Raw genomic sequence first — 25,865 nt, 5'->3', positions numbered from 1 at the left:
AAGGGGAGAAATACAGATGGAGAGAGATATAAGCAAAACATTGGCTGAATACACTTTGTGTTTTAGGAAAATGAAATACAACTCATGCAGTAAACAGACATGAAACACGAGCACTCTTTTAATAGCTGATACACTGCTACTGTTTATTTAATACATTTTAAAAAGTCAAGTGTGCCCTGAGCAACACTGTGTCAGATGACTCATATTTCAAGTCTCTCCATTCTCCATTCAAGATTTTCCATCCACTGTTGGATAATACTTCAAATAATGAGATTTCCGGTGGCTATCTTGCAGACTCAGCACTTTGAAGATCTACCTACAGATTTCCAGATAAGGAACAAACAGGGGGCCCTTCAAAGAAGCTACAACTCGTGTTTCTTGAATTAATTCTCAGTGGATTTTGAGATCTGCCACTTTTTAGGGTTTTGACTCACTGCAATATCATTTGCATCCAGAATATTTAGTGAAATCCTGAAGTCTTCTCTGTCACAGGGCTGCCACCCAGAGAATAATATTTAACAGTTGGCAAAGATAGGCTTACTGCTAACATAGTTGGCTGCCCTAACTTTTGCATGCAACTCAATTACACTCACTATTCATTTCTAAATGTGTATTTTATCTGTACTTAATCTTAATATTGTTTAAACATTACATTTGTCATTTGTTTTTTTAAAGATATGCTTAGTGTATAATATATTATAATATAATATAATCAATAAGCAAATCAGTTTTTGATCACAATTTTCAAGCAAAAATTCAACATATTTGCTGGTCACATATTCTGCTCTCTATCACATCTGCTTGTAAACTAAATATGTTTTATATTATTGTTATTTTCATTTCATTCAAATGGATATATAAGTGATCTAACCTTTAAACACGATGTTTGTGACTTACGTCTGTGTTTGTGATGTATGAGAGGTTGCAATGTCAATTTGGGATGAATAAAGTACTCTAATCTTTTTAATGGATAAAATAACAAATCAGTCAATTAATCATCGTTTTTTTTTATTAAGGTAAATATTCAATGTTGTAAAGTACAATGTTTGCCTTCAGTTGTAGTAAAGCCTTTGTATACAGCAACATAAAATGCAAATACTAAAATGAAGCACAACTACAGTCGAGAAAATGTTTTATTTCTGCTTCTTTGTTTATTTATTTGTTTATTTTAGGGCTGCAGCACAGTGAAAGGTCACAGTGAAAGGTCACGATCACACGAGCGTTAGCTCCAGTAGTGAGTTCGTGTCCAGAATGTTTTTGTTTGCATCCACGGGTTTATTCTTAAATCTGCAAACTGGGACCTTGTGAGGACCCACCAAAAGGGCGTCCGTCCCAAACTTATTTGATTGAAATTATTAACAGTTAACCGCACAAATCCACAGAAACGCCACGCTGAAATTGATAAATGTCCCAAATACGTGTACATCAATAGAGGAAAAAAAGTGTACATTCACATTTTGTCTGGATTTATGAAAGGGGGGGAGTAATTTCCATCAGGCGTTATGCTCGGGCTGCTATTGCGTAGTGCCGACTCGGGTTGTGTATCCCCACTGACAAGAAGCTGTGGGATTAGTAAAACAGTCTCTCTCCTTGTCTACCTGTGAAAACCATTCTCCTTTAACCTTTCCAGTCCCGTAGACGGCGTTGCTTCTCTGTTCGGACGCTCACAGTTGTTATACTTCCTCGTGGAATGATGTTGTTATTACCAGAGGCTTCGAGTAGAGCCGGGAAACTAACTTGCCAGCTGAGCTAGCTTATAGCTCGCTAGCAGCACAACCAGGCTCGACTCGACGACATAACAGGCTGCCGCCGCCGCTTTGGGAACACGGTGTGCCCACAGTGCCAGAACAGCCCGGCTGTCCCCGAAGACACTGATATTCTGATGGTATCTCCAGCCAAGTTTATCTCTGGATGTCACCGTTGTTGTGTAACCTTCCGCTCCGATCGTGGCACCAGCGCCTCGCTTGCTAGCAGCCCCGGTGTGTTCGCAGCGTTAGCAGCAGAGCCCCGCTCTCCCTGCGCCGGCTAAAAATACACGTCTGGTCCCATGTTCTGCGCCCGTCCAAAAGTGGCGGGGTGGTCCTCGTTGGACTTGTCTTCGGCTTTCCTGGTCACATCGCTCGTGGTTTGACGCTCTACATGGTCACTACCGTGGATTCAAGGCGACTGGAAGAGCGAGTCGGACCCCGACGTTGTGAGCCGAGCTGGGCCGATCTACCGTTTCATCATAGCGGCTGGTGGGCTTCGGGTCTTTGGCTGATCGGTGGCCGGACGTCGCTTTGCCCCAATGGCCGTGTCCTGCTTCTAGCGCCAATATAACAAACCTTGGTTCCAGCCCAGGTTTGCGAGACCGAAACTTATAAAGGTCAGAAAAAGAGGCTTTGTTTCCACTGTCAACTGGCGGAGCTCGACGGGACGCAGGACACCATGTCGGAGGACAACAACGCAGACAAGTTCATTAAGGTAATTTAAACCCAAATTAAAGGTGAATCTTAGTTCAAGTAGATATTGTTGCCAATTTGCTTTTGTTGAAGTGATCGGGTTTGGTTCTAAAAACAAACAAACAAGTGAAGCATCAAGGGGACATGGTGGACATGTTTGGAGACTATTGCAAGATGCTTGTTTTACTTACTTGATTGGTTTTGCATAGGTTGGTGTTACTTCTATCTATGTGATCTTAATTGCCTATCCCTCTAGTAATGATTGCAATATAAAGTCAGCTTGACTTTTCATCCATTGTCTCTTTGTACCTGAAAAGTGTGTCATGGAAAAGTGTTTCTCATGACAAACATCACCGTGGAGCTTGGTTCTATCTGGCAGGATCATGGTCATTAACTAGCCAGTATTTCCACTGGTCCCTGGCTCTGGGATTTGCTCCTGGAACTGCTCCCGTCAATGTGTCTCTGCCAGGGCAACCATGTCAGCAGTAATATTTGATCTCAAGTGGCCCTGGCCCCAGGTTTCGCAGAAAGAACTAGTAGTTGGAAACTGGAACACACCCATCATGTAGACTGGGGCCATTATCATGAGAAAACAAAGATTAGTGGTGTACCTGCTTAATCCAGACTTTCTGGTGTCAAGACCCTTGCACAACCTGAACCAAGACACGGTCATGGTAACCTACCGTGCATGACTAACTTTCTCAGGACAGGTTTAGTTACGAGGTTTGGAACCAAGTATGCAAACAGCCTGTTTAGTTTCTGCCTAAACCGACTGCTCCCAGGAATCAAGTTCATATTATTGTGTCTTGTATTAAATATAATGCAGCTGATCTATTGAGGGTGCATGTTGTTTTGCATTTATTTGCAAACCTTGCCAATTCCATGTGAACTTGCTCATATCTGGTTTGGAAAAACCTCAAATTAATTAAGCCAATTTGTAATGAGGTTTGTTAGACACATTATCTTTGAGAAATGGTGACAGGAAGTCAGATCTCTGTGCAGCCGTGTAGTGAATATGAGCACCTAATTTTGTGTTGCTTAATAATCCTGATTATCATGAAGTGCATTACGTTTACAGAGCTGTGAAGAGGCTGGCAAGGAGTCATAGGGAGGTGACACGATACCATCATGTCTCCTCCCTACGACTCACTGCCACCAGTTGGCAGTGGCTCCTGATTTATCATATTCTGCTGGCCGAGACCAATATATTCTCAGAAAAATGGCAAATTTAATTATTTGAATTTGAGGTATATGCAAGTTTAAACAGATGATGGGTCATTGAACAGTTTTTTATGTAAATACCTCTCAAGACTGGAAATATTGACAAAGCTAAAAAAAATTATACAAACCCAGCACATTGTAAGAACTTGATTTTAATCATTTCAACCATCTTCTTCCAGGATAGAATCCCATCCCTCTTCTATTATCCTTCTATAGGCGGCTAAATTTACATTTATACAGTTTGGATGTTTCATAGCAGCTGACATTCCTGTTTTTCAAGAATAATGAGTGAAGGATTAGCACTCTCAAGAATCTAGACAGGTAGTAATGGCTTAGATTGCTATCACACAATCCGCTGCTCTCACTGAGTAGAACGTCTGTAGAATCAGCCAAACTCTAAAGTCTGTATTATGACAAACCAGTTCAGTTGATGACCTGTGTTGTGACAATGATTGGGAGTGGTCTGTCTTTTACAGTGTGTGCTTGGTTTTTCTTTCCCCGGGGGATGGAAGTGGGCTCTGGGCTGTTGATTGTGTTGCATGACGTAAAACTATAATGATTCCAGGGGAAAGTGAAAGGGATCCATAATCTCATTATTATATTAGCAAGAGTTTTATTTAATTAAATTGTTTGCCTCTCTTATTTTTCTTTCAAACATTTAATGGGTATTTTTTTTGTGGTTTCTGTTCCCAACAGGAATCATCGATTCTGGATGAGTACAACATAAACTGGACACAGAAGTTGGGAGCCGGCATCAGTGGACCAGTCAGGTGAGACAGTTTGTGTTTCTTCACCTTCTAAACGTCACCTTTTCTACTGATTTAACTGTGTGTGCGCTGTGTCAGACTGTTGCTGCTGGGCCAGTATTGCATAGAATTTTTTTTTTTTATTGAACTAGAACCAGAACAAGTAGTATTGCATGACCAGGAGACATCATTATAGTATCTGTTTGTGGTTGAGAAATCCCTTGCTGAGAAAGGGATACTCTTATTGGAGCTGTCAATTTGGAACTGGCGTTATTTAGGATTGGAGAAATTCGACTTACATTGATCTTGATGAAAAACATCAGACATGATTAGAGGACTGATATTTCTGACGGCATGTACTCAACCAAGTGGTGGCTGTCTTGGCACAGACACAACCCACGTAGGTACAGCATCTGAGACATGAATCCAGCTCAACGTCTGTCCCTTACACCCTTGAGGTAAAGGATCGTGGCCTGTTTTTGACTTCTTTTGTCTATTTTGTGTCTTGGCTCTTGCAGGTTGTTGTCCACATGCTATAGAGGAAACTGTGCAAAGCAGCTGACCTTCTTTTGAGAAGCTGCACTCAGCTCAAGTAGTCAAAGCTAGTGAATGTCCTTATGTACCAGGGTTAAACCTCAGCAGTTTCTTTTGATCTTTGCACTTCCCTCTGCATTCTTCTTTGTAATCATTTCCACTCTAAGACATGGGGAATAACAGGACAGCACATTTGTGTGTAATACTACCAATAAGCAGCAATGACTCAAGTGTTTTTACATTTAAACTGTTATGCACAGAGGTATGTGGTTAATCTGGAGGACAGACTGGAGTTGTTTTGTGCTGTAAATCGAATCACCACCAGTTAATTCCAGTGTTGTTTGGAGTATCTCTGTCATGTTCAGACATTGACTCAGTGATTAAAAACCTCTGTTTGCCACTTCTTAAAGCTGCCGCTGGGCATCAGTATTCTCCTCTCCTGCCTCAGCTATCCCTGATATTATGTGCTCGTATAAATAACTTGTATATATCCTGAGATTTATTCAGTTACTACAAGACGTCACAGCGAGGCAGCGAGTGCTCCGAGTCCAGTTCTGTCCATTTAGGCTGTGTGCAGTGTCATGTGTGCAGGTCTCACTGCCCTGCTGATTCCAGCTGTAATATATCAACGTCTAATACCGACTCCTCCTGCCCATTCTGCACTTTGAAGCTATCCCAGCCAGTTCTGGATCAGCAGTGAACAACCTGTTATTTTCTCATGTGTATAGTTTCGGCCTCAAGTGGCAAAAATACTGAGAAACTGACTCATCAGGTCTCTGCGTAAACATACTCTTAAACTCAATGATTTAACCTGTACTTGTTCTTTGTTTTTCTGGCAAATCTTACTCATCCCCTCTATTTATTTTTCTGACTCTGCATTCCACTCAGACCTTTGTCCAGTTTGTATCCATTCCTAAAGCTCACTTCCTCCTGTCTCATAACACATGCATGTGTGATTCATTAGGTATTGCTTTCCAGTGAACTGAACTTTGGCCTAAGCAGAATGTTTCTTGCAGTAAAGCTTTAATAGTGTAATCTGAGTTTAAGGGCCAGAGGTGACTGTTTTAAGTCGACTTAAAATTTGAGTCATTGAAGGAGTTAATGAGATTTTCAGAAAAGGACGAGTGTTTGAGTCTGTGGTCAAAACGTGTACTGTTACAATCCCAGTTCGAAGAAAACCATTGCCAGGGATTTTCATTTCATTCCATGTCACAATGAAAAATATACAACACCCATTGAGGATTTTCTTCGGATTTACTCTCGCTACAAACATGCAGTCCTGATTCATATTCCCCATAACAAACTGTTGTGTTGACAAAATACAGTTCTGAGCTCCACATAGTCAGCTGCTCTCTTTTCTCTGTGTTTATAAAGTACTGGAATACATTTATTTCACAGCACACATTACCCAGACTTTGAGAAGGGTGCGGAAGTTTATCAGCTGCAAAACAACATTCGAGCACAAAGAATTTGACAACAAAGCTTTTGAAAGCATTTGAATGAAATTAAAACCGTACGCAAGTATTTGTGCTGTGCTGCTAAACATTGTTCACAGCCACTGGAGCTGAAATCATTAGTTCATTAACAGATTCGCTGATCTGCTGAAAATGGATCTGCATCTACAATCAAAATGTAATATTCGTTTTCAAATAAAAAGGCAGAAAATGTAATTCTCCAGTTGTGGCTTCTCTAATGGGAATATTTTTGTAGAGAAAAATAACACAAATGTCTGGTCAGGCTTATAGCCCCCGTCACTTCATAAGACAACACACTACACCACATTAATTCAGCTGTGTTTTGCAAAAGGAAAAGACTGGCATCATATCAAACAATTGATGGCCTTTGAGATAATTTGTGGTTGTTGCAGTGGCTGGCACTCTCGACTCACAGCAAGATGGCAATGTGTTTGAACCTGCTGTCTGGAGTCTGCATGTTTGCCCTGTGGCTGAGTGGGCTTTAATTAGAGAATCTTGATTGTATAAATGTCGGTCCTGAAATAACCTGTCGAGTGTGTTCTCTCGCCCAATGTCAGCTGGGATGACGTCCCTGCATCCTCAAAGGATAAGCTGTACAGCTAATAGGGAACACATTGATATATTTAGAGAAGTGACCTGATTTTATGATGATGATGTCTCTTTATCATACCGATAAGAATGTTGATACATGCCTGGCTTGGTATTATTTTTATTTAAAGACAACAGTGAAAACCTTTTTACAGAAATGTATTTAAACTCATCCATCCCACACTGTTTTACCTTTTGCACTACAGGATGACAATAATTGGCGTATCGTGCTTTGTGATTGTTGACTCTTGTTTCCCTTCCTGCTCAGAGTTTGTGTGAAGAAGTCGACTCAGGAACGCCTGGCCCTGAAGATCCTCATTGATCGCCCCAAGGCCAGAAATGAGGTTAGAGGAATCTCCGCTGCGGTTGTGATTAATGCCTGTTGTTTGTTGTCTTTGGCCGTATCAATATGCTCCGTCTGCCCACCTGTTATCTGTCTTTATTAATTCCTGTTTCCCTTTCCCTCGTCAATCTGTCTCCTGTGCCTCTTTGTCTGCGACTCTGTCTTTCTGCGGTGAACAGTTTGTCTCGCAGCCTCTCCATGTCATTAGCAGCCTTCTGTTTTGATCAAGCAGCTTTAACAGCAGTTGAGCAGTGAGACATCCAGTCAAAACAAGCAACACAGACTTCACACGAGCGTTCTCACTGCTGAACTGTTAAAGCTGTCACTGACTAGCAAATACACACTCGTTATTACCGCCGAACTAAATATTTTATAGGCACTTATCTTTTTAAAAGAGGGTGTAGGTTAAGTATGTGTAAGGATGAGGTCAATTTGCATTTCTGGTCCACAAGGTTTCGGTCTGTCTTGCAAATTACTCTCTGCTTAGACTGACGCTGCATAATTAGGAACCATTACAACACGCTAGTTGGCAGATGCCTCCTCATTGTCAGCTGAATAATTAGCAGTTTGTAGAATCTGTTTTATTTAACAGTTCTTTAGGCAGATTCTTGCAGTGATAAACACGACTGAATAAAACTGTTGCAGTTGTTGTGTCAGAGCTCCTTTTTTACTCAAGTTCTAAACAACCTTCAGTTCCTAGGCGTTCAAAAGGAGAGTTTTAGTTGTAGTTAACAACATCTTCAACTGATGCCAACACCAAGCAGCAGCTGCCACATTTGTAGAGAACTTAAGAATCCATTGTGTGCACTGTCTTTTTAGTACGGCAGGGCACACCGTTTTGAGCAAATTTATTGATCTGTCCAGAAACTGTAGTAAAACCGTGCAGCTGTGCCCAGGACCCTGTGCTTTTCCTGCTGTGCCTTGTCAAAATATCTTCTGTAAAAAAGAACATCACCCAGTTTCTTCTCTGATAAGAAAATGTACTGCATCACTCACCTTGCTTGTTAAAACTAGATGTTGTAGACACTCATATTATTGTATAACAAAAAGATGAAACAATTTCGAATGCTAGATTCTGCTTAAACACAGGTTAATTAATTTTTGTGATTCTCATGAGGACTAACAGACTGATTGTATAAAGGATGGGATTCTGTTTTGTGTTGTAGTTAATTTGGAGGATTTAAAAACTTCAAATGTAACATTTACTCTTTACTCAGTGTTTGATCTTGTTCCACACAGGTGCGTCTCCATATGATGTGTGCCAACCACCCAAACATAGTGCAAATCCTGGAGGTTTACGCTAATAGTGTCCAGTTCCCACATGAGTCTAGTCCAAGGTAATGTGTGTGTGTGTGTGTGTGTGTGTGTGTGTGTGTGTGTGTGTGTGTGTGTGTGTGTGTGTGTGTGTGTGTGTGTGTGTGTGTGTGTGTGTGTGTGTGTGTGTGTGTGTGTGTGTGTGTGTGTGTGTGTGTGTGTGTGTGTGTGTGTGTGTGTGTGTGTGTGTGTGAGAGAGTGAGAGAGAGATAAATCCATCTCCCCTCTGTCAGTTTCCTCTGATCATCCCCTCCTTTCTGTTTTTTTTTTACAGAGCGAGGCTTCTCATAGTTATGGAGATGATGGAAGGCGGTGAGCTGTTCCACAGAATCAGTCAGCACAGGCACTTTACTGAAAAGATGGCCAGTGAGGTCACTAAACAGGTGGGTGAAGACAGACACGTGTACACATAAACACACACACACACACAGACTGCCTCTCTTTATGTTCTCAGGATGTAAACAGTACAACAGTAAATATTCAATTCTTCTCTGTCTTTGTCCAGCAATGGGTTCTTGTGGGACCTTGTGCACTTTAGTGTTTGAATAGTTTTATTGTCTTTGGTACATTTTTTTCAATTTAATTTGCACTAAAATATGATAATGATAATAAATTCTGGTCACTTACTTTCTACTACGGGCATGTCTCATATCTGCGATCAAGCAGCTCATGGAGCAGTTTAGCAGTGAGTCACATGGTCCAAAGATGCAACACACACACACACACACACACACACACACACACACACACACACACACACACACACACACACACACACACACACAATTATACAATCAGTGGCTCAGTCTTCTGTCTCCTCCTCCTATAGATCAGTCAAGCCTTGGAACACTGTCACTCCCTTAATATTGCGCATCGTGACCTGAAGCCCGAGAACCTGCTCTTCAAGGATAACTCTCTAGTAAGTGCCTGGAAGTTTCACAGATTACAGCTGTAAATGCTGCAGTTGTATTATCAGTTGAAGTATCACCAATATCACCACAGTTCTCACTACTTGTACTTTTGGACAAATCAACTGGACACACAGCATACAGTATATGAATAGAAACTTTTCTAGACTTCAAGTCTGCAGCCTGTGCTTTACTTTTTGAAACACTGTGGTGAGGAAATATCTGTCAGACTGTGGCCGGGATAGTGATGAAGATTTGGAAATATCCAATATGCAGTTACTATGATAGATATATGAAATTCTATCAAGTGAAAATCTATGAAGCCACTGAGATATAAGCAAAGTGAAACGTTTTATGAGAAGCCACTAAAGTATAGTCCTCTGCTTCCTCTACATGCATCCCTCTCACTCTGTGTTCTGCCTTTTCCACAGGACGCGCCTGTGAAGTTGTGTGACTTTGGCTTTGCCAAAATTGATCAAGGAGACCTGATGACCCCTCAGTTCACCCCTTACTACGTAGCACCTCAGGTAAAAAGCAAACATTGCACATACAACGTGCTTGTGTCTTGATGCTCTGGAACATCATAAACAGTAAATGATTATTAAATTAATGTCTTTGATGTTTCCCCTCTGCCACCGTCTCTGTTCAGGTACTTGAGGCTCAAAGAAGACACCAGAAGGAAAAGTCTGGAATTATACCTACCTCACCCACTCCTTACACCTATAACAAGGTCTGCTACCATAAGCATCATAACACTATAAGTCTTGTTCCTCATATTTGATTCATTGTTGATTTATTTTTCTTAAATAAATGTTTTTTGTCTTTCTCCAGAGCTGTGACTTGTGGTCTCTTGGCGTGATTATCTACGTAATGTTGTGTGGCTATCCCCCGTTTTACTCCAAACACCACAGTCGCACAATCCCAAAGGACATGAGGAAGAAGATTATGACGGGCAGCTTCGACTTCCCTGAAGACGAGTGGAGCCAGATCTCAGAGATGGCCAAGGACATTGTTCGCAAGTAAGTCCTTTAACCGTTTTCCTTCTTATGTCTCTCCACTGTTACAGCTTAATCACACACAGTTTACCCTGACTTCATTTTTTAACACTTGTGAAACATGTTAAATATAATTCTGAAACGGACCTGGAAAGACTCCTGCTCGAATCTTATGTTTTATTCCTGTATGTTTTTTTGTCTCCTTCCTTCTCTCCTTCTTCCTTATTTTCATCCATCCCCTCATCCCTCTGTTCCCCCTCCCCATCTCACCTGCTCCCCTCAGGCTGCTGAAGGTGAAGCCAGAGGAGAGGCTGACGATTGAGGGAGTCTTGGATCACCCGTGGCTCAACTGCACCGAGGCACTAGACAATGTGCTGCCGTCCGCCCAGATGATGATGGACAAGGTGAGTGGGAAGTTAAAAGTGAAAAAATCGCACTGCACCAAGGCTGTTCGGTCGTCCTGCTGTTCCTGAATGAAGTCACCAGCAGAGGCCCCTGTCGTCAGCCATCTTACTTTATCACAACATGCATTATAGTGTCCTCCTCCTCCTCTTCTCCTCTGATGATCTGTCCCAGGCTGTAGTCGCAGGTATCCAGCAGGCCCATGCAGAGCAGTTGGCCAACATGAGAATTCAGGATCATAACGTCAGCCTGAAGCCTCTAAACTCTGTCAACAACCCAATCCTCAGGAAGCGGAAACTTCTTGGGTATGATTAATTCTTCTGTCAAATTCTTTTCATCAGCTTTTTCTCATTTTATATTTAAAAAGGTTGAGACATAAAGTAGATGTTTTTATGTATTCTCTAGTCTAGACACACTGCCCCACAGATTAGTCATTCTCTTCAGTCACTGCTTCACTGGATCTTTCTCTCTCCATGTAGGAAATAGTCCTGGTTCATCTGTGTATTCAATAAAATATCAATGTTTGAGTCCGAAATGTTTTTTGGTATTCCTGTCGCAGCCCAAAGCCCAGTGATGGTTTCTTCATTCACGACCCAGAGAACGGAGGGGAAGACTCCAACGTAGCGCTGGAAAAATTACGAGACGTCATTGCACAGTGTATATTACCACAAGCTGGTTAGTAAAACATGGAGATTATAACTAACTACACCAAACACAGACATTCAACCAGTATTTTATGTAAGAAAAATACTGGAAAGACACTTGGAGGTTGATGCAATACACAACACCACAGATGAAATGTGTACACTTTTTCCTGAAGTTTTGTTGATTGATGAGTGACGTGACATGTGTCTTCAGTAGATTTGTTTTTCTATCAATATCTATTCTTCTTCCAGTTGTAGATAAAAACAAAACTTGTGTTCAGCAAACAGACGATCAACTGTTAATGATTTTCTCAGACGTTTATCAATAATATTTAGAATTGAAGCACATGAAATGAAATTTAAATATAATGTCCTGTCAGCTGCAGTTTTAAATGGGTTCTCAGCTCTGCCCTGGTCTGTGTGGCTGATGTTAAGAGGATTGATGAGGACATGTGTTTCTTATTTATCACGACTCATCACCTGTTTCATGTTTTTCTTTTTGCGCACCTTTATATTTGTTATTATTATGATTCAGTGATTCTCTCCTCGAATTGTCATCAGGCTGCATGAGCTGTAGATACTAAGACATTGTTCTCCTGCCAATGCAAAATGGCTGAGGAAGAAAGACAGCAGCATCTGAGGGGAATGTTTTTGTCTGTCCAGGAGAGAACGAGGACGAGAAGCTGAACGAGGTGATGCACGACGCCTGGAGGTTCAACAGAGACTGTAAACAGCTGAGAGAAGGTCTGCAGGGGCTCAGCTGGGACGGTAAGTACCACTTCATCTCTATCTGTCCTCAGCAAATACCCTCTAACCTTTCTTTATCCCCTTTAGTATTAAACTAAAATCAAAGCAGCTGTTTTACCTTTTGACATCTAGTTGAAAAGTTGCCTTGCTTTTGAGAATATGCGCTGAAACCTTTTTATTTTACAGAATGAACAATGTAGAAGAGATGATATTGTTCTGTAACATTTAAACATAAATGTACATTTTCCTAATTCAAGCTCTATATTTGGTTGTGTTTTTATATATATATAGTTGTTGATAAGTTTATGGTTAAACTAGAAATTAATCAAGCCTCAGACGATTAACTGAAAAAATACAGATGGAATCAGTCATGTAAAAAACAACAGAAAACAATGCTCCGTATGTTTTGTCTTTGTCTCTGTGGTTAAAGTCTAATAGATAACAAAGCAGATGAGTGATTTGTATAATTAGTTAAGCATTACAATCTTGATTCTTTTCCAAATCAACACTAATCTTTAACTCTTTTACGTCAATTGTTTGCTCCTCCGGTTATTTATTATTACAGGTTTTTAACTGCCATCTTTTCCGTTGCAGGACGAGCCTTCTCAGATAAAGTCGACCGGTTGAAGTTGGCTGAAATAGTGAAACAGGCCATTGAAGAAAAGACGATTCTCCAAGAATCTCATTAGCAGAATTAGTTTTTCTATCTTCTTTTTCTATTGTTTATTATGACCCTTTTTAACCCATGTCTGTAAAGACGCTTTTTATGTAAAAGGAAACGCTAATTTTTTGTTTTTCATGAAATCACTGGCAAGACCTATTGTACAGCTGTAGATATATTTCAAAAAGGACTCATTGGTACTACAATGCTTTTTTTAAATGGACACTTGCAAAGAACATGGAAAAAAAACTATATTTTCATTTTTGCAGAAAAAAAAAGACAAAAGAAGAGAAAAAATCTGTGAAAGAAATTATTTTCTGGGAGGGAATTTTTATTAGATGTTTGTCAAAGATATCATTTGTTTTATCCCAGTAATTTCATTCTCTTTTATTTTTCTTTTAACGATCCTAATGACTTTATTTATTTAAAAAAAGAAGAAGAGTTCCATTATTTTCTACCTGCAGCGGGCTCTAAAGTTGAGAAGCTGTCGCCTGTGTGACTTTGTTCTTCCACACACGCATCTGACTCTCAGACTGTGTTTAAACTATATGGATTTTTGGTTTTTTTGTGCAACTCCACCTTTGACCTCTGTGTTATCTCGAGGTCGAAGCGGAGTGGGAATGGAGGTAAAAGAAAATGTAATGAAATGAAAAAAAAATGAAACCTCAATTTTGTTCATTTGTTCACGACCCTCTTCTTAAAGCTGGCTTTCTTTCTGACTCATATTGATCAACGTGTTGTTGACAAACAAATCTTAACTAAAGGTTAATTTACTAACCTTCTTTCTGAGCTTTTAAACGTCTCCTTCTTTCAAGGGGGTTTTCAGGCCTACATTTAGGGTCGAAGTATAAAAAAAACCTGTAATTGGACATCGAGTTAAGATTTTATTATCTTTGTTTATTTCCAAGGTGAAGACTAACTTTTCATACTCTACTAGATTCATGTTGGTTTCACAATCTCTCAGTTCTACTCGTGTGCATGAAGTGATGATGCCGTTTGTCAGCTTCAGAAGTTTGTGTCCGTCGACTGAATAATTCCACATATTTGCAACAGCTTTTCGCGTGGCTGAATATTTATGATGTGATTCTGAAAGGTCTTAAGTTCAGCATTCGTTTTAAAGCCACAATGTGCTCGAGTTGCTTTGACGTTAAGTTGTATCCACTGGAATTCAGACCAGGGTCAGTTAATATTTAAGTGGTTTTTAAAGGACTACGAGAGCCACTCTGTGCAATGCAAGAAAAGATCAGTCAGCATCCTTGATCGGGCCTTGAAACTTGCTGAATGTGCAATAGAGCAGTGGTTTAAACATGTATCCATAATGCATGCATGTACATGGCAGTGGGATAGTGTGCATCAGGTCGTCAGTATTACAGACTGAACACAGTCACTCATCTTCAGCTTCTAGTTAATTATTTCATATCTTATCATTGATTAGCCAGAGTGAAATCTTCACTGCTCTGATATTAACTGATATTATTTATTCACAGACATGTTTAAAAGAAGGGATTCTAGTTGAGGTGTATGAATGAGGCCCTGCTGACAGCGAGCAGCAGTTGGATGGATTAAAGTGCGTGTTCTCTTGTTCACATTTAGTTTATTTCAAAAAAACCTTGAAACTTTGTTATGAAATTCTCCCTTTTTGATGAAATCTTACGTTTTAGATGGCAGATTTATATCTGTGAACATACTTTCCTGTTGAGATGACCGCGTTAACCTTGTGATTTTAATCTTTTTCATCTGAATGAAGAAGTGTTTATTTGCAGTCATTGGTGCAATATGTTTCCAGTGAAAACCACACTTCTCCAATTCTGGTGGTTTCAGACATTTTGAGACAAACTGGAGGATTAGGTTCCTCTTAAGGATTCAAAAGAATTCCTACTCCTTAATGAACCATTTAAAAATTGAAATATCTGAAAAATACTTTGTCTTATGGCTAAAAGGGCTGTTTTTTTTGTTTTTTTTAAAGCTCGTGAAAAGTTCAGGACAGCGAGGATCCACTATATTTATAACTGACATGAAGATAGAGTGCAAGCCTTCCTTTGTATGTCTGTGTTTCTTATTTAGGTTAAGCTAAGAGAGGCGATCATTACTAACATGATTCTGAGAGGTCATCGGGACTCTGTCTCCCTCGAAAGCTGAACAATAACCTCAGCTCGTGTCTGAAAAGGCCTTAATATAACACGGCTAAGTTTTACGCTCAAATGTGCCTTGTTGGTGGGGCAGCGTCTTCATCCTTACTTGCTCTCATCCGTTGCAAAAACAAAACAGCAGGATAAAGGGGGAAATCAAGAATAACCAACAGTAGTGATTCACATTTGTGATTTTCTTGTTTTCATGTGATAATGTGAACATTTTAATTTACAATGCTGGTTGTAGATTTTTGGCAACGCGTTGAAATCATTGATCTTATGGTTTAAAAAAATGTTATGCATTAGTTTGTCATAAACTAATAATAATTTCACAACTGAGATGTTAAGAGTGGTTCAACATTTTGGAAAATGTATTTCTTCCTGACAGTCAAATGACAAAACAAAAATTCACAGTTGATATATTCCTGAGATGGGCATAGCAACTTGTCTCTGCTGGTTGCCTGGCAACAGGCCCTGGCCACAAAGTAGTCCAGGGCGTAGCCCGTGTAAAATGGTGAATTGTCGTTTTTTGGAAATGAACATGTAATTTAACGAGCTTTGCAATTATAGGGGGTCGAAACATTCATATTTCCACCATAAAGCAAATGTATTAGTTCCTAATGCTTTCAGATCTGTAACGATCAGCTGATTAATTGATGAGTCTACTGACGGATAATTAATCTGTTAGTCAGACACAAACAAGATATCTGAAGAGGCTGATTAGGAGAAGCTGAGATTTTTCACAATATGTTGACTTTTTAAAAGACTGAACAATAAATCAAGACGATATTGGTCCCACTCGACTATAAAAAGAATAATTATTTGCAGCCTTATTTGTTCAGCTGTGCAGAAGCCTTCTATTCATCTTATGTGGGATCATTCATGTTTGAGTAGTATTACAGAATCTGCACAGCTTCTGAGTGGAACCTAAAAAACGCTGCTGTTTTGTTTTACTTTACAATGAATTTATGTTTGTGTGCACGTGTGGGTCACTATATGCTGAAGCTTTTGTTCAGCAAATCAATGCATCAGAGCTGCTTCCTCTCGTCTCTTCCCCGCCCACAAATAACAGAGTTTATATCCTTTGCTACCTGAGAGAGCATTAATGTTGAGGGGGCAGTGAATTATCAGTGTTGTTTGCACTGTTAAGTTGTGTATGGTGACTTTACAGGATGAAAACTGGAACAATGAAACCCCATGGGAAACTGAGGGTCGGACACAGTCACCTGTTTGCTGCTCAGTCTCACTCTGTGCTACTAGAAAACCCAGAGAGCAGTTGATTTTCAAGATGCTACCTCCCGCTGTATCCTCTCGTTGGGCAACCTACATTCAAGTTTACCCAGCTTTCGACTTATTTCACAAATTCATAAATTGTTCACAACTCTTCTCTTCCTCTTATCTGCTCGATGAAAAGAGATTTCAGATTTACTTTTTAACTTTTAGTTTGTTTTTTTAATCCAAGCTCTCAACATGGATGCTGACTTGTTCTATTTGTTTTAAATAACATCTCTTTTAAAACAGCTGAAAGGCAGATATGATTTCGTCAGCACTCTTGATAAATACCAGTTGCTTGTTTCCTCTGCTGTTCGTGCACTCATACAATACACGGAGCTGTTTATATACATATATTTCAGTTTTAAAAATGCTGTGCATCTGGCATCAGACAGATGTGTTAAAGAGGAAGACGTATATTTCACTTGGAAGTTGCCGTTCCTGTTTATGTTGAGAAAAATCATTTCAAAGTCCGGAGCCTCTTCTCCGCTTCACCACTCTGTTTTTATTTCTCCTGCAGTTATGTAGCATGCACCCAAATCCCTCACGAAGGACTCGCTGTATTTTCTGTCAACGTCTTTTTTCTTTTGCCCTTTCTGCCTTCTCTGGAATGTCATCAACATGCTGACTTTTTAATAAAGGAATTCTTTGACTTTTCAACATGTTTTCAGAGGATTTATTTGTGTGAATTCCTGCTTGGATTAATATACAGTCGACAATCGTATTAACCTACATGTATAGAATGGGTCCCTTTGTACATTTGTTCTCAGTAATGAGTGGAATATGGGTTTTCCTTGAGTAGCTTTTTAAGTAGGAATTATCTTGTTTGTTATCTGTTTATTTATTAGCAGGATTACGCAAAAACTGCTCCACCTATTTCCTGTGAAGTTCCACAGAGGGGTGGAGTATGACAACACATTGGAACAAGGAACAACACATTGAACTTTGATGTGTATCCAGATCGGGGCAGACTCCGGATTCTTTATAATTGTTAATAATTGTCAAAAAGATTGGTATTTATGAGTTTGTGCAGTTTGGTCCAGATCAAAATAAAAATCTGGATCTAGTTAATTTAAATGTTTCATAAGAAGACGCTTAAGTTAAAAACAATTTATTGCAGACTGAAGACAAAGCAGATAGAAATCTCAAACAAAATCATCTGAAGAACGACACACGTTCACATTGAAACAACTATAGACGCACATATTTAAGGCACTTTAATATCCTTTGTAGGAAAACAGCAATGAAACCAGAAAATTGCTCCCAGGATGGAATTCTAACCATCAAAAGCTAGAAAGACGAAACAAAGGTTTTTACACAGGACAGATTTTTCTTTAGTTACACTGAACTGATGGATTTTTAACAGCAGTGGAAATGTTACAACACAGACCAAAATCCCTGCAGCACAAAAAGTGAGAGGCGAGATTCCATGACATCACATTGTGAAGGTGGGAGCATCACTACCATACATGACAGTTTCCTGAATCTTTCCCCCATTAGGCCCATTTTATTTTAAATTTGACAAGAGCAGGTAACACAGGAATGTCTCATATTAAAAGGGAAATATTACACATGTTGCTTTGCCTCCCCAATGTACATAAATATACATAAACTATGCTCAGTGGTGACAAAGCATCAAGAGATTCATCCAATTCCTTTAAGGTGACTCTGCAGTTCAGGAATTTCAGTGGAGCTTGAAAACTACACACAGATCTGATCAATCTTTTAATCTGCACTGGCACTTTAATTCCCACTTTAAATAGGTTAATCATAATCTCTACGCTTGAAATGTGCTTCTTAGAGCTTTGGTCCCTTTTCCACAACTACGTACTGTAAATTCTGCCCCTCGGCCCGCAGTGTGAAACCGATGATCCAAGACAAACTCCTTGCACATGGAGATGAACTTCGAAAAAACGGGCAAACAGTAACACCGCATCAATCCAATGCTGTGAAATTCACACTGATGCGATGCAGAGGGCCGAGAACTGAGGTGTTTGTACAAAGTAATAGAACGAAAATGGAATTACAGATGAAAACAGAGCAGCAAATCCATTTTTGGTCTGTAATAAAAACTCTCCCAACCCGCCAACTACCAAATGAAGACAGCGACAATGTTTCAGCTTAGTCCGAGTCCTCATCATCCAAATACTCCTCAGCGTTGCTGATTGTGCGGGCGACATCTGTACGAAGACAAAAGAACAGTTATTAGCAGTATTTTTAAAATACCCATCTTGAAAACCTTGTGACTTCATGTCTATTACATATTCTGTAGACTGAACACTAACAATTAAACAGAACAGAACTGTAAGTGGTCCTTTAGTCTAAGAGCCTCCTCATCCCTTATCCCTCATTCCAGTTTTCAACAGGAATATTAACTTTGATTAAATACGATATCTTTAGTTCATGCGGTTTACACAAGACATACGACATGGGCGAGACGGATGGACATGCATTATATTAATAGGTTCAGAAGCTCTGGCTTGACCCAAGTGGCATTATTATGCAGGATGATATATTATGGCTCATCTCATGTGGCAGTCACATGACAGAAATATAATAATCTTCATCCAATTATCTTTCTTGGGTACTAACATGACATCGCTAATTATTTTATTCCAAAAATGTTTTTCAGCGAGGAATTAGCCCTCAGAAAGTGGATATTTTCGGAGTCGGCTAAGTCTCTTATCTTCTGATGGTCACTGTTTACAGTCTGGTGAGTCCACACAAAACAAAGTAGGTACAGGTACTTTTTGTAGGTGTTTTAGGACCAGACAACATTATAGGTCAAACTCTATTTACAGCTATCTGCGTATGAATGCAGATAAATGAAGAGGCCGAAAGCGAAGGCATTTTGATCAACATGTTATTGCTCTGCTCTCCACATGGACTGTTTACCTGCGGGCAACCAAAGCCAAACCTGATTGGTCAAAACTACAAACCAAAAACCAGAAAATCTTGTTCCTCGCCCACAGATTCTGCATATTACCATGCAGGTGCATGTAAAACCGAGCTTGAGTGCTGCAAGCTTGCCCCCTAGTGGCAGCTGTACTTACTGCTTCCCTGCTTCCTTTTGAGAAGTGTAGCACACTGAGCGTTAGTCGCCATTTCCAGAGCCAGCTTGTTCTCATTGTTCCTAACGTCCGTCCTCGCATCTGAAACAAAAGTACACAACAAAATAGAAACTACATACAGGAAGCCACACCCTAACCTAAAAATAAAACTGCATGTGAGGACGGACAAAATGTCCTTATTTCCTCAATCTGGAGTCAAACACTCATAATATGCTTTGATCGAATGTTTCTGGAACTCTCCCTGTTTTTAAACGCCCTTTTTGATATGTTTCCAAATAAACATTAAAAAAAACGAAGATGACAAACTCACCCTTGTTCAGCAACATTTCCACAATGTCAGAGTATCCCTTCCAGGCCGCCGCATGCAGAACGGTGTCCCCAAGTTTATTCTGAGACACAAAACAACATCATCAGTGACAAACACCCCGACGAGCATTAACTTTGATATTATAACAGGGGGTTTTAAGATAAGGACGATATAAGATTGCACACACATTATTCGTGAATGTGCTTTTTACTTTTTTAAAAAACCCATCTCACCTGCTGGTTGAGCTCCACATTGGACTGGCCGAGCAACAGCTCCACCACATCTGACACAGAGAAAAAGAGAAGTTTACGTGAGGTATTGAACATCCAATGACTTGACACATCAAAAGCATGCGGGAACAATGGAGGGGCACTACAGAACTGGAACACCCATAGAACAAGTTCCTGTTTTTGAGTACTTCACTTCTGTCGTCAAAAAAATCTGACTACATGTCACAAATACACTGAAAATACAGTGTGTTTGTTAGATGGAGCTGAACTGCACCAAAAGGCTGTTGGTGTATTTTCTACCATCAGACATATTACCTTTGTGTCCTCCATGGCATCCCCAGTAGAGGGCAGTGTTTCCTGCCTTATCCAGCCCATTAATTCCAACCTTGTTCTCCAAACATTCCCTTAGCCAGCTCAGATTTCCTGTTCAAACACACAAATGTGTCCCATAAACACACAGAGTGCACACAGAGTCGAATGGAGATGGTTACTAATAATGTGAACAGTGTGTGAGCAGAAAGGGGGAAAAAAGATGTTAACAGGTCCAAAGCTGCTTTTACTGTCGCCACAAAGACACAACTGTGTGGGAGTGAAGGTATTACAACATAGATAGATGTCACAGAAGACATTCAACAAATAAATAAGACAAGGAAGTAGTTGAATCTGCACCTCGTTTGGCTGCTTCATGCATTGGGTTGTCAATAGACTCTGCCTGCTCAGCCACTGAAAACACAAAACAAAAACATCAGTGCATCGTCGAAGGGAACATTTCAGGAGACAAAGGTCTGTATTATATTTCAATCACCACATACACCTAAAGACATTTAAACTTCTACTCACCATAGTTACTTGGAATTAGTCCCGTCCTTCCTCTGCATGTTCCCTTCCACCAATTAGTGTCACTCTGGGGATAAAAGTCACGCACAAGTCTTGGTTTTAATAAAATCCCAGAGGTAAATGAGATAAACGGAGCAGAGAAGTATAAATAGAATGGAGAAATGACAGTGGACGATGGAAAATGACAAAATACAAATAGGGCAAAAGAAAGAGGAAGAAGTTATTTGAATTTTGTGGAACACGAGGACACGATGACGAAGATAAATCTGAGGTTTCACTTACTGTGTCCGAGATGTACAAGATGTCACCTTCTTCAAAGTACAACTCGTCCGGCTGCAAACCAAAAAGTTCACAATGAGAAAATGTTAGTGTGAAATTATCTAAAACTAATTTTAAGAAAAACGAAACCTAAGATAATCTGAACAGTGTTTTGAGAAGTGTTACGTATTCACAGCAGTTTTGTGTCACATTTCACCCACTTTCTCCTCCCCGGCTTCTTCCCCTTTCCTCCTCCACCAACTGAAACAATCATGACTGATGCATTTTAATGTGATTGAACACAAGTGTTGATGGAGGATGTAGAAGCTGTATTAAGTTTTTATTTACATAAATAGTTCTTCTGTAGAGGTATTTGTTGGGTGTGTCACTTTTATTTACGCCTGCATTTTATCTACAGCTGACAACAGAAAAACAATCACCTACTCTTCTGATCACAAATTCATCGTTTCAATAACTTCCCGATATAAAGCAGGTTCACTGGCTCCAGCTTCTTTAATGTCACGTTTTGTCCTTTCCCACACGACCGTGCTCTGAATATCTCATTTATCACCACCCCTCTTCAAATCTGGTGGAGCATGTTTTAAACTATTCACTGCTTGGAATTACTAAGTTATTCTCCATGTTTGTGTTGAATATGAACATCATGTTCACACATTTTAAACGATTCCTTAGTACAGTCTAATTCTGACACTTTATCACTTTCCTTTTTACCATGTTTGAGTTTTGATTTCGAAAAGCATCACTGGAGGTCAGCACCTAAGTATGTGGTTTAAATATCCTTCTTCATTGTTGCAAAATCTGTACAATGCAGAGATTTAATATAGCAAGAGTTTTGCAATGCAATTCAATTTCTTGTTTCATTAAATTCTAATGACACCAAATCAAGTTACAAACACTTTTTAAAACACACAAATAAAACAAAGCTTGATGAACACACAAATATAGTTTAAAATTAACCAAATAAACAAAGAAGCACTGCAAACAGAAATGCTCATTGGGATTAATACCGTTATTTCATGTATTGAAACCCATGTAAGCGATGTGTCGAATGAATCTATTGACAGATGAATCAGTGGTTCATTTTATTTTAAAGAACTCAATAAAAAGGTTTTCAACACTCACGAAACATTAGAAAAACAATCAATCTTAAATATGAGGCTCTTACCGTTCTGGGTTCGAAGGTGAACGATGCTCTGAACACCTTAACTTGGCCTGGAATGAGAAAAACACAGGCTGATAATCAGTATGTGGCAGGTTGTGAACAGGTCACATTGTACTTGGGAACAGACACAGTTCCATGAAACCATGCACGCTGTCACATCATGATCCTGCAGAATAACACGCTTCATTCACCACAATGAGCCTGCAGGTGAGTCAGTAGGAATAATCTTGGCTTTATTTTGGTAAATTCCTCACACACACACACAATAAATCAGTGTCGGACATTATCCATCAATTTTCAAGAGCCATCTGTGTGAAACATGTGACTCTACAACCTCTAACATGTTTACATGTAGTGCAGGGACCAGGGAGCTGGTGGTTGTGTGAGCAGGCCTGGGGCAGCGGGCCCCGGGGCCTGTGGTGGTTCACAGTCGAGCCTGGCATTGGCTCGGCTGCTGGAATGCTACCAGAGTGGTTGAGGCCTCAGCTGAAAGCTGAACTAGTTCAGAGAGACCTAGAGAAATCACTTAAAGAAACAGTGACATGCTCCAACCCATTTTTTTTCAATAATGCTCTTACTGTCAAGAAAGCTGCTGTCAGACGTGCACTAAGGTCTCAAAACATTTACCGGACCCCCCCCCCCCCCCATGCATTCGGTCATGTTAGGAATTGTGACATTTATCATCCAAATGTGTTTGATTGTATTTTGAAAGCTGTATTCAGGGATGGAGGCAGCTTCACCGTGTTCTAAACACTACAGCCTGACCAATACTGGATTGTTTAGGTTAAATCCAATTTTAAGGAGTAGAATATTCAAAATAAATAAAGTTATATTGCCTCATTAACTTTCCAGCCATGTATTTCACCAACTAGTGAACAACTCACTGTGAAGACACCACTTGACCGTATCCTCAGCTGCTGCACACACTGCAGACAGTGCTTAGATCATTATAAACAACTGTGTTGGAGCAGGTTTCTCTGAACAATCTATGTGATGACACAATTACCCACGGAAGTGTTTTTTCATACTATGGGGCATATTATTGGGGCTTGGGTTATCTGAAATTCATCTTATTACATAAAAACCACTGAACCGAAACTAAAACTGATATTTGTTTTCACTCTCTTGGTGATATTTGGTGCAGATCTGGATAATGATCTCGATTTCTCTGACGGAAGTATGCACTCTTCTAGATTACACATAAAACTGGGTGATGTCTAAGTTGTGCAGCTCCTCGTAACTTCAAGAAAGGGCCTTATAAATAAATATGATTAAAATCATTCCATCAGTTACATTATTTCTTCTTGCATCACAATGTTTATCTGTGTCGTCCCTGTTACATAAACAAATAGCAAAAATTGATTATCCCCACGAGCCAGAATTGAAAGAAGTTGTAATAAAAATGCTAATAATTATTGGAACAGCTTCCTGTGAGACTGAACCTAATAAATTAGATTCCAGACAGAAAAGAGAAGCTGGTCAGGCCTGAGCGGTGGACAGATGCAACTACTCCCCTCTGCCGTTACTCAAAGTTCCTATTTAGTAAACACACAGAGTCGCAGTGAGTCAGAATGAGAATCTGAGTCGCTGCACAAGCTCAGCTCTGTTCAGAAAGAATGTGTCCTCTCTGCAGGCCTGGTCATGTCGCTCAAAACACACAAGAGCCTGTGCCGACTGGTCCAGGTTCTCTCTGCTTCCCCGGGCACTCACAAAGATTTACTCTGGCTAACGTCGTGTAAAAAAAGAGAAGAAAAATCACCTCTCAGTTAGAACAAAATGTTATCAGGACATTTTATTAGCTTGTTGCGTAATTTGTGATGATATCCATCTAGGTTATTTCATCGCAAGGGAAATTTCAACAGCTCTAGTCTCTTCCCTCCTACAAACATGTCAGATCTGGGTGGCTACTTCATTCCTGCTTGAAGCCCGACCCCAGATCCTAACCAACAAAACCTTCCTTAAGAGTCATTAGAGCAGAAAGTGGAAAGGTTTTAATAAACTAATAATTTGTATTATTGATTAATCTGTTGTCGATTGATCGATTAATTGTTTGGTCGACAAAATGTCAAAACAGTTGATAAAAAATGCCAATCACAGCTTTGCGGAGCTGGAGGTGACATATTCAAATGTCTTGTTTAATGAAGCAACCAGTTCAAAACCAAAAGACATTTAGTGTTGAATAACATAACACTGAAGCAGCGACTATATAAAACACTTGACCCTGAGAAAATAGGTTTTTCACAGTTTTTTGCCAAAAACCTAAAGCAACGATGATTATATTTCTGTTAATCAACCAATCGATTAATCAACTAATTCAGCTCAAAATTCTGTTTTTCATAACAAGGGTCAGTTAGCAGCAGTCCCGAAACCACCACAGATTCATTTAGAAGAACTTGAGAGAGACCAAAGTCATCCGACTTGGAAACTTGAACAAGGAACTGCTCTCAAATCTCTGAATCAGCACATTCCTCTTCAATATATCTACTTTAAGCTGCTCGCCATGCAGCTCAAAACATGTCGGTAGTGAATCCTCAGCTGTGTAACATACACCTGAATCCTGGGATGTTCACATCTCGTCAGAGGCGCGAAGCTTTGTCAGTCGTGACCATGTGAGGCATCATGGCGACGGCAGCTCTCCTACAAAGCATCAAGCTGCCATCTGTCCGACAGAGGATGTCATCTGACCTCACGACCAGGTGACAGGTTGTGGAGTCGACTCATGAATAACCAAGAAGAGCATGACATCATGGGCCGCTAACAGCTTTTACTTCATCAGAGGAGATGACTCACAGTTTTCTTTTTTGCTCCCCTCATGAGAATCTTCGTTACCCTGTGCCAACCTTCGATTTGCACTGCAGACTACATCCTAGAAAAATTATCATACAAATGCTTTCAACTAAATGTAGCATTTTAACATTCACACAGGTTGTACTTTACTGGGGTGTTGTATTAGACTGCATTTGGTTATTGAAAAGTTGTGCCTAATAAAATCCAATTTCTGCTTCCAAAAGGATTCAAAACTATAGCTGGGCCACAGGACCAAAAATGATCAGTCGATAATTATCATATTAAATGTCACATTATTATTTATTTTAAGATTAACGACAAATCTTTGCTCCGGAAGCTTGTGGTTTTAATCTCCTCTTTAATCTGAGGTCGATGTGTTTTCCCTTTTCACTGTGCTGACACAATGCGTAAGCCATGCATCTGTAAAAAAATTGACTTTTATTGTTATGCTATTGATGACTATAAAATCGCAATAATAATTAGTATTGTTTTATTGCCCAGTAACTCTAACAACACTTCTTTAAAATTCTAATATTATATAAGAGGTACCCCCTTCTGAGCCCAAACAGATGGACTCTGTACTTTTATTTATATAAAAGGAAATTTCATTCAAGTTATACAGTGTTGCAAGTGGAGCTGAAGCATTAAATTAACAGTTAATTTCAGTCTCAACGGGCCCATTAAAGGTTGAGTGTGTAGGATTTAGTGGCATCTAGTGATGAAGTTGTGTGTTGCAGCTGAACACCCCTCACCCTCCTCCCCTTCCAAACAT

General features: G+C 39.8%; 2 protein-coding genes and 1 long non-coding RNA gene across 3 annotated transcripts in view; 2 read left to right on the top strand and 1 right to left on the bottom strand.

Moving 5' to 3' along the window:
* The first annotated feature begins 161 nt into the window (after positions 1 to 161).
* On the top strand, positions 162 to 17,080 carry LOC117768546. The gene is made up of 3 exons (XR_004615078.1): positions 162 to 171; positions 1,975 to 1,979; positions 15,563 to 17,080. It is a non-coding gene; the product is annotated as an uncharacterized LOC117768546 (long non-coding RNA).
* Positions 1,021 to 15,266, top strand: mapkapk5 (MAPK activated protein kinase 5). Its single transcript, XM_034597010.1, has 14 exons — positions 1,021 to 2,463; positions 4,359 to 4,432; positions 7,274 to 7,349; positions 8,588 to 8,685; positions 8,937 to 9,045; positions 9,492 to 9,581; positions 10,002 to 10,097; positions 10,220 to 10,300; positions 10,402 to 10,589; positions 10,849 to 10,969; positions 11,142 to 11,272; positions 11,527 to 11,642; positions 12,275 to 12,379; positions 12,953 to 15,266. Exons 1-14 carry the CDS (start codon positions 2,428 to 2,430, stop codon positions 13,045 to 13,047), a joined length of 1,416 nt encoding a protein of 471 aa, XP_034452901.1. The 5' UTR covers positions 1,021 to 2,427; the 3' UTR covers positions 13,048 to 15,266.
* Positions 17,081 to 17,621: 541 nt separating the features above from the next.
* ostf1 (osteoclast stimulating factor 1) overlaps positions 17,622 to 25,865 on the bottom strand; it is a 9,128-nt gene continuing 884 nt past the window's right edge. The window contains exons 2-10 of the mRNA XM_034597011.1: positions 22,310 to 22,356; positions 21,148 to 21,198; positions 20,869 to 20,932; positions 20,698 to 20,751; positions 20,344 to 20,451; positions 20,032 to 20,081; positions 19,802 to 19,880; positions 19,474 to 19,572; positions 17,622 to 18,600 (exon numbers count right to left, since the gene is read on the bottom strand). Of these exons, the coding sequence (XP_034452902.1) occupies positions 18,542 to 18,600; positions 19,474 to 19,572; positions 19,802 to 19,880; positions 20,032 to 20,081; positions 20,344 to 20,451; positions 20,698 to 20,751; positions 20,869 to 20,932; positions 21,148 to 21,198; positions 22,310 to 22,356 (611 nt within the window). The 3' untranslated portion in view covers positions 17,622 to 18,541. The remainder of the gene's footprint in view (positions 18,601 to 19,473; positions 19,573 to 19,801; positions 19,881 to 20,031; positions 20,082 to 20,343; positions 20,452 to 20,697; positions 20,752 to 20,868; positions 20,933 to 21,147; positions 21,199 to 22,309; positions 22,357 to 25,865) is intronic.

Source organism: Hippoglossus hippoglossus, chromosome 9 (genome assembly GCF_009819705.1).
Source record: "Hippoglossus hippoglossus isolate fHipHip1 chromosome 9, fHipHip1.pri, whole genome shotgun sequence".
Classification (NCBI taxonomy): domain Eukaryota; kingdom Metazoa; phylum Chordata; class Actinopteri; order Pleuronectiformes; family Pleuronectidae; genus Hippoglossus; species Hippoglossus hippoglossus.
The sequence above is the reverse complement of the archived record's forward strand: the minus strand, read 5'-3'. Positions and strand labels throughout refer to the sequence as shown.

What these genes read in the sequence shown, in the direction of transcription:
- mapkapk5 (XM_034597010.1), top strand. Translation starts at nt 2,428, where the DNA reads ATGTCGGAGGACAACAACGCAGACAAGTTCATTAAG. An exon ending in GGCATCAGTGGACCAGTCAG is followed by an intron (nt 4,433 to 7,273) that starts GTGAGACAGTTT and finishes CTTCCTGCTCAG; the next exon opens with AGTTTGTGTGAAGAAGTCGA. An exon ending in GCCAAGGACATTGTTCGCAA is followed by an intron (nt 10,590 to 10,848) that starts GTAAGTCCTTTA and finishes TGCTCCCCTCAG; the next exon opens with GCTGCTGAAGGTGAAGCCAG.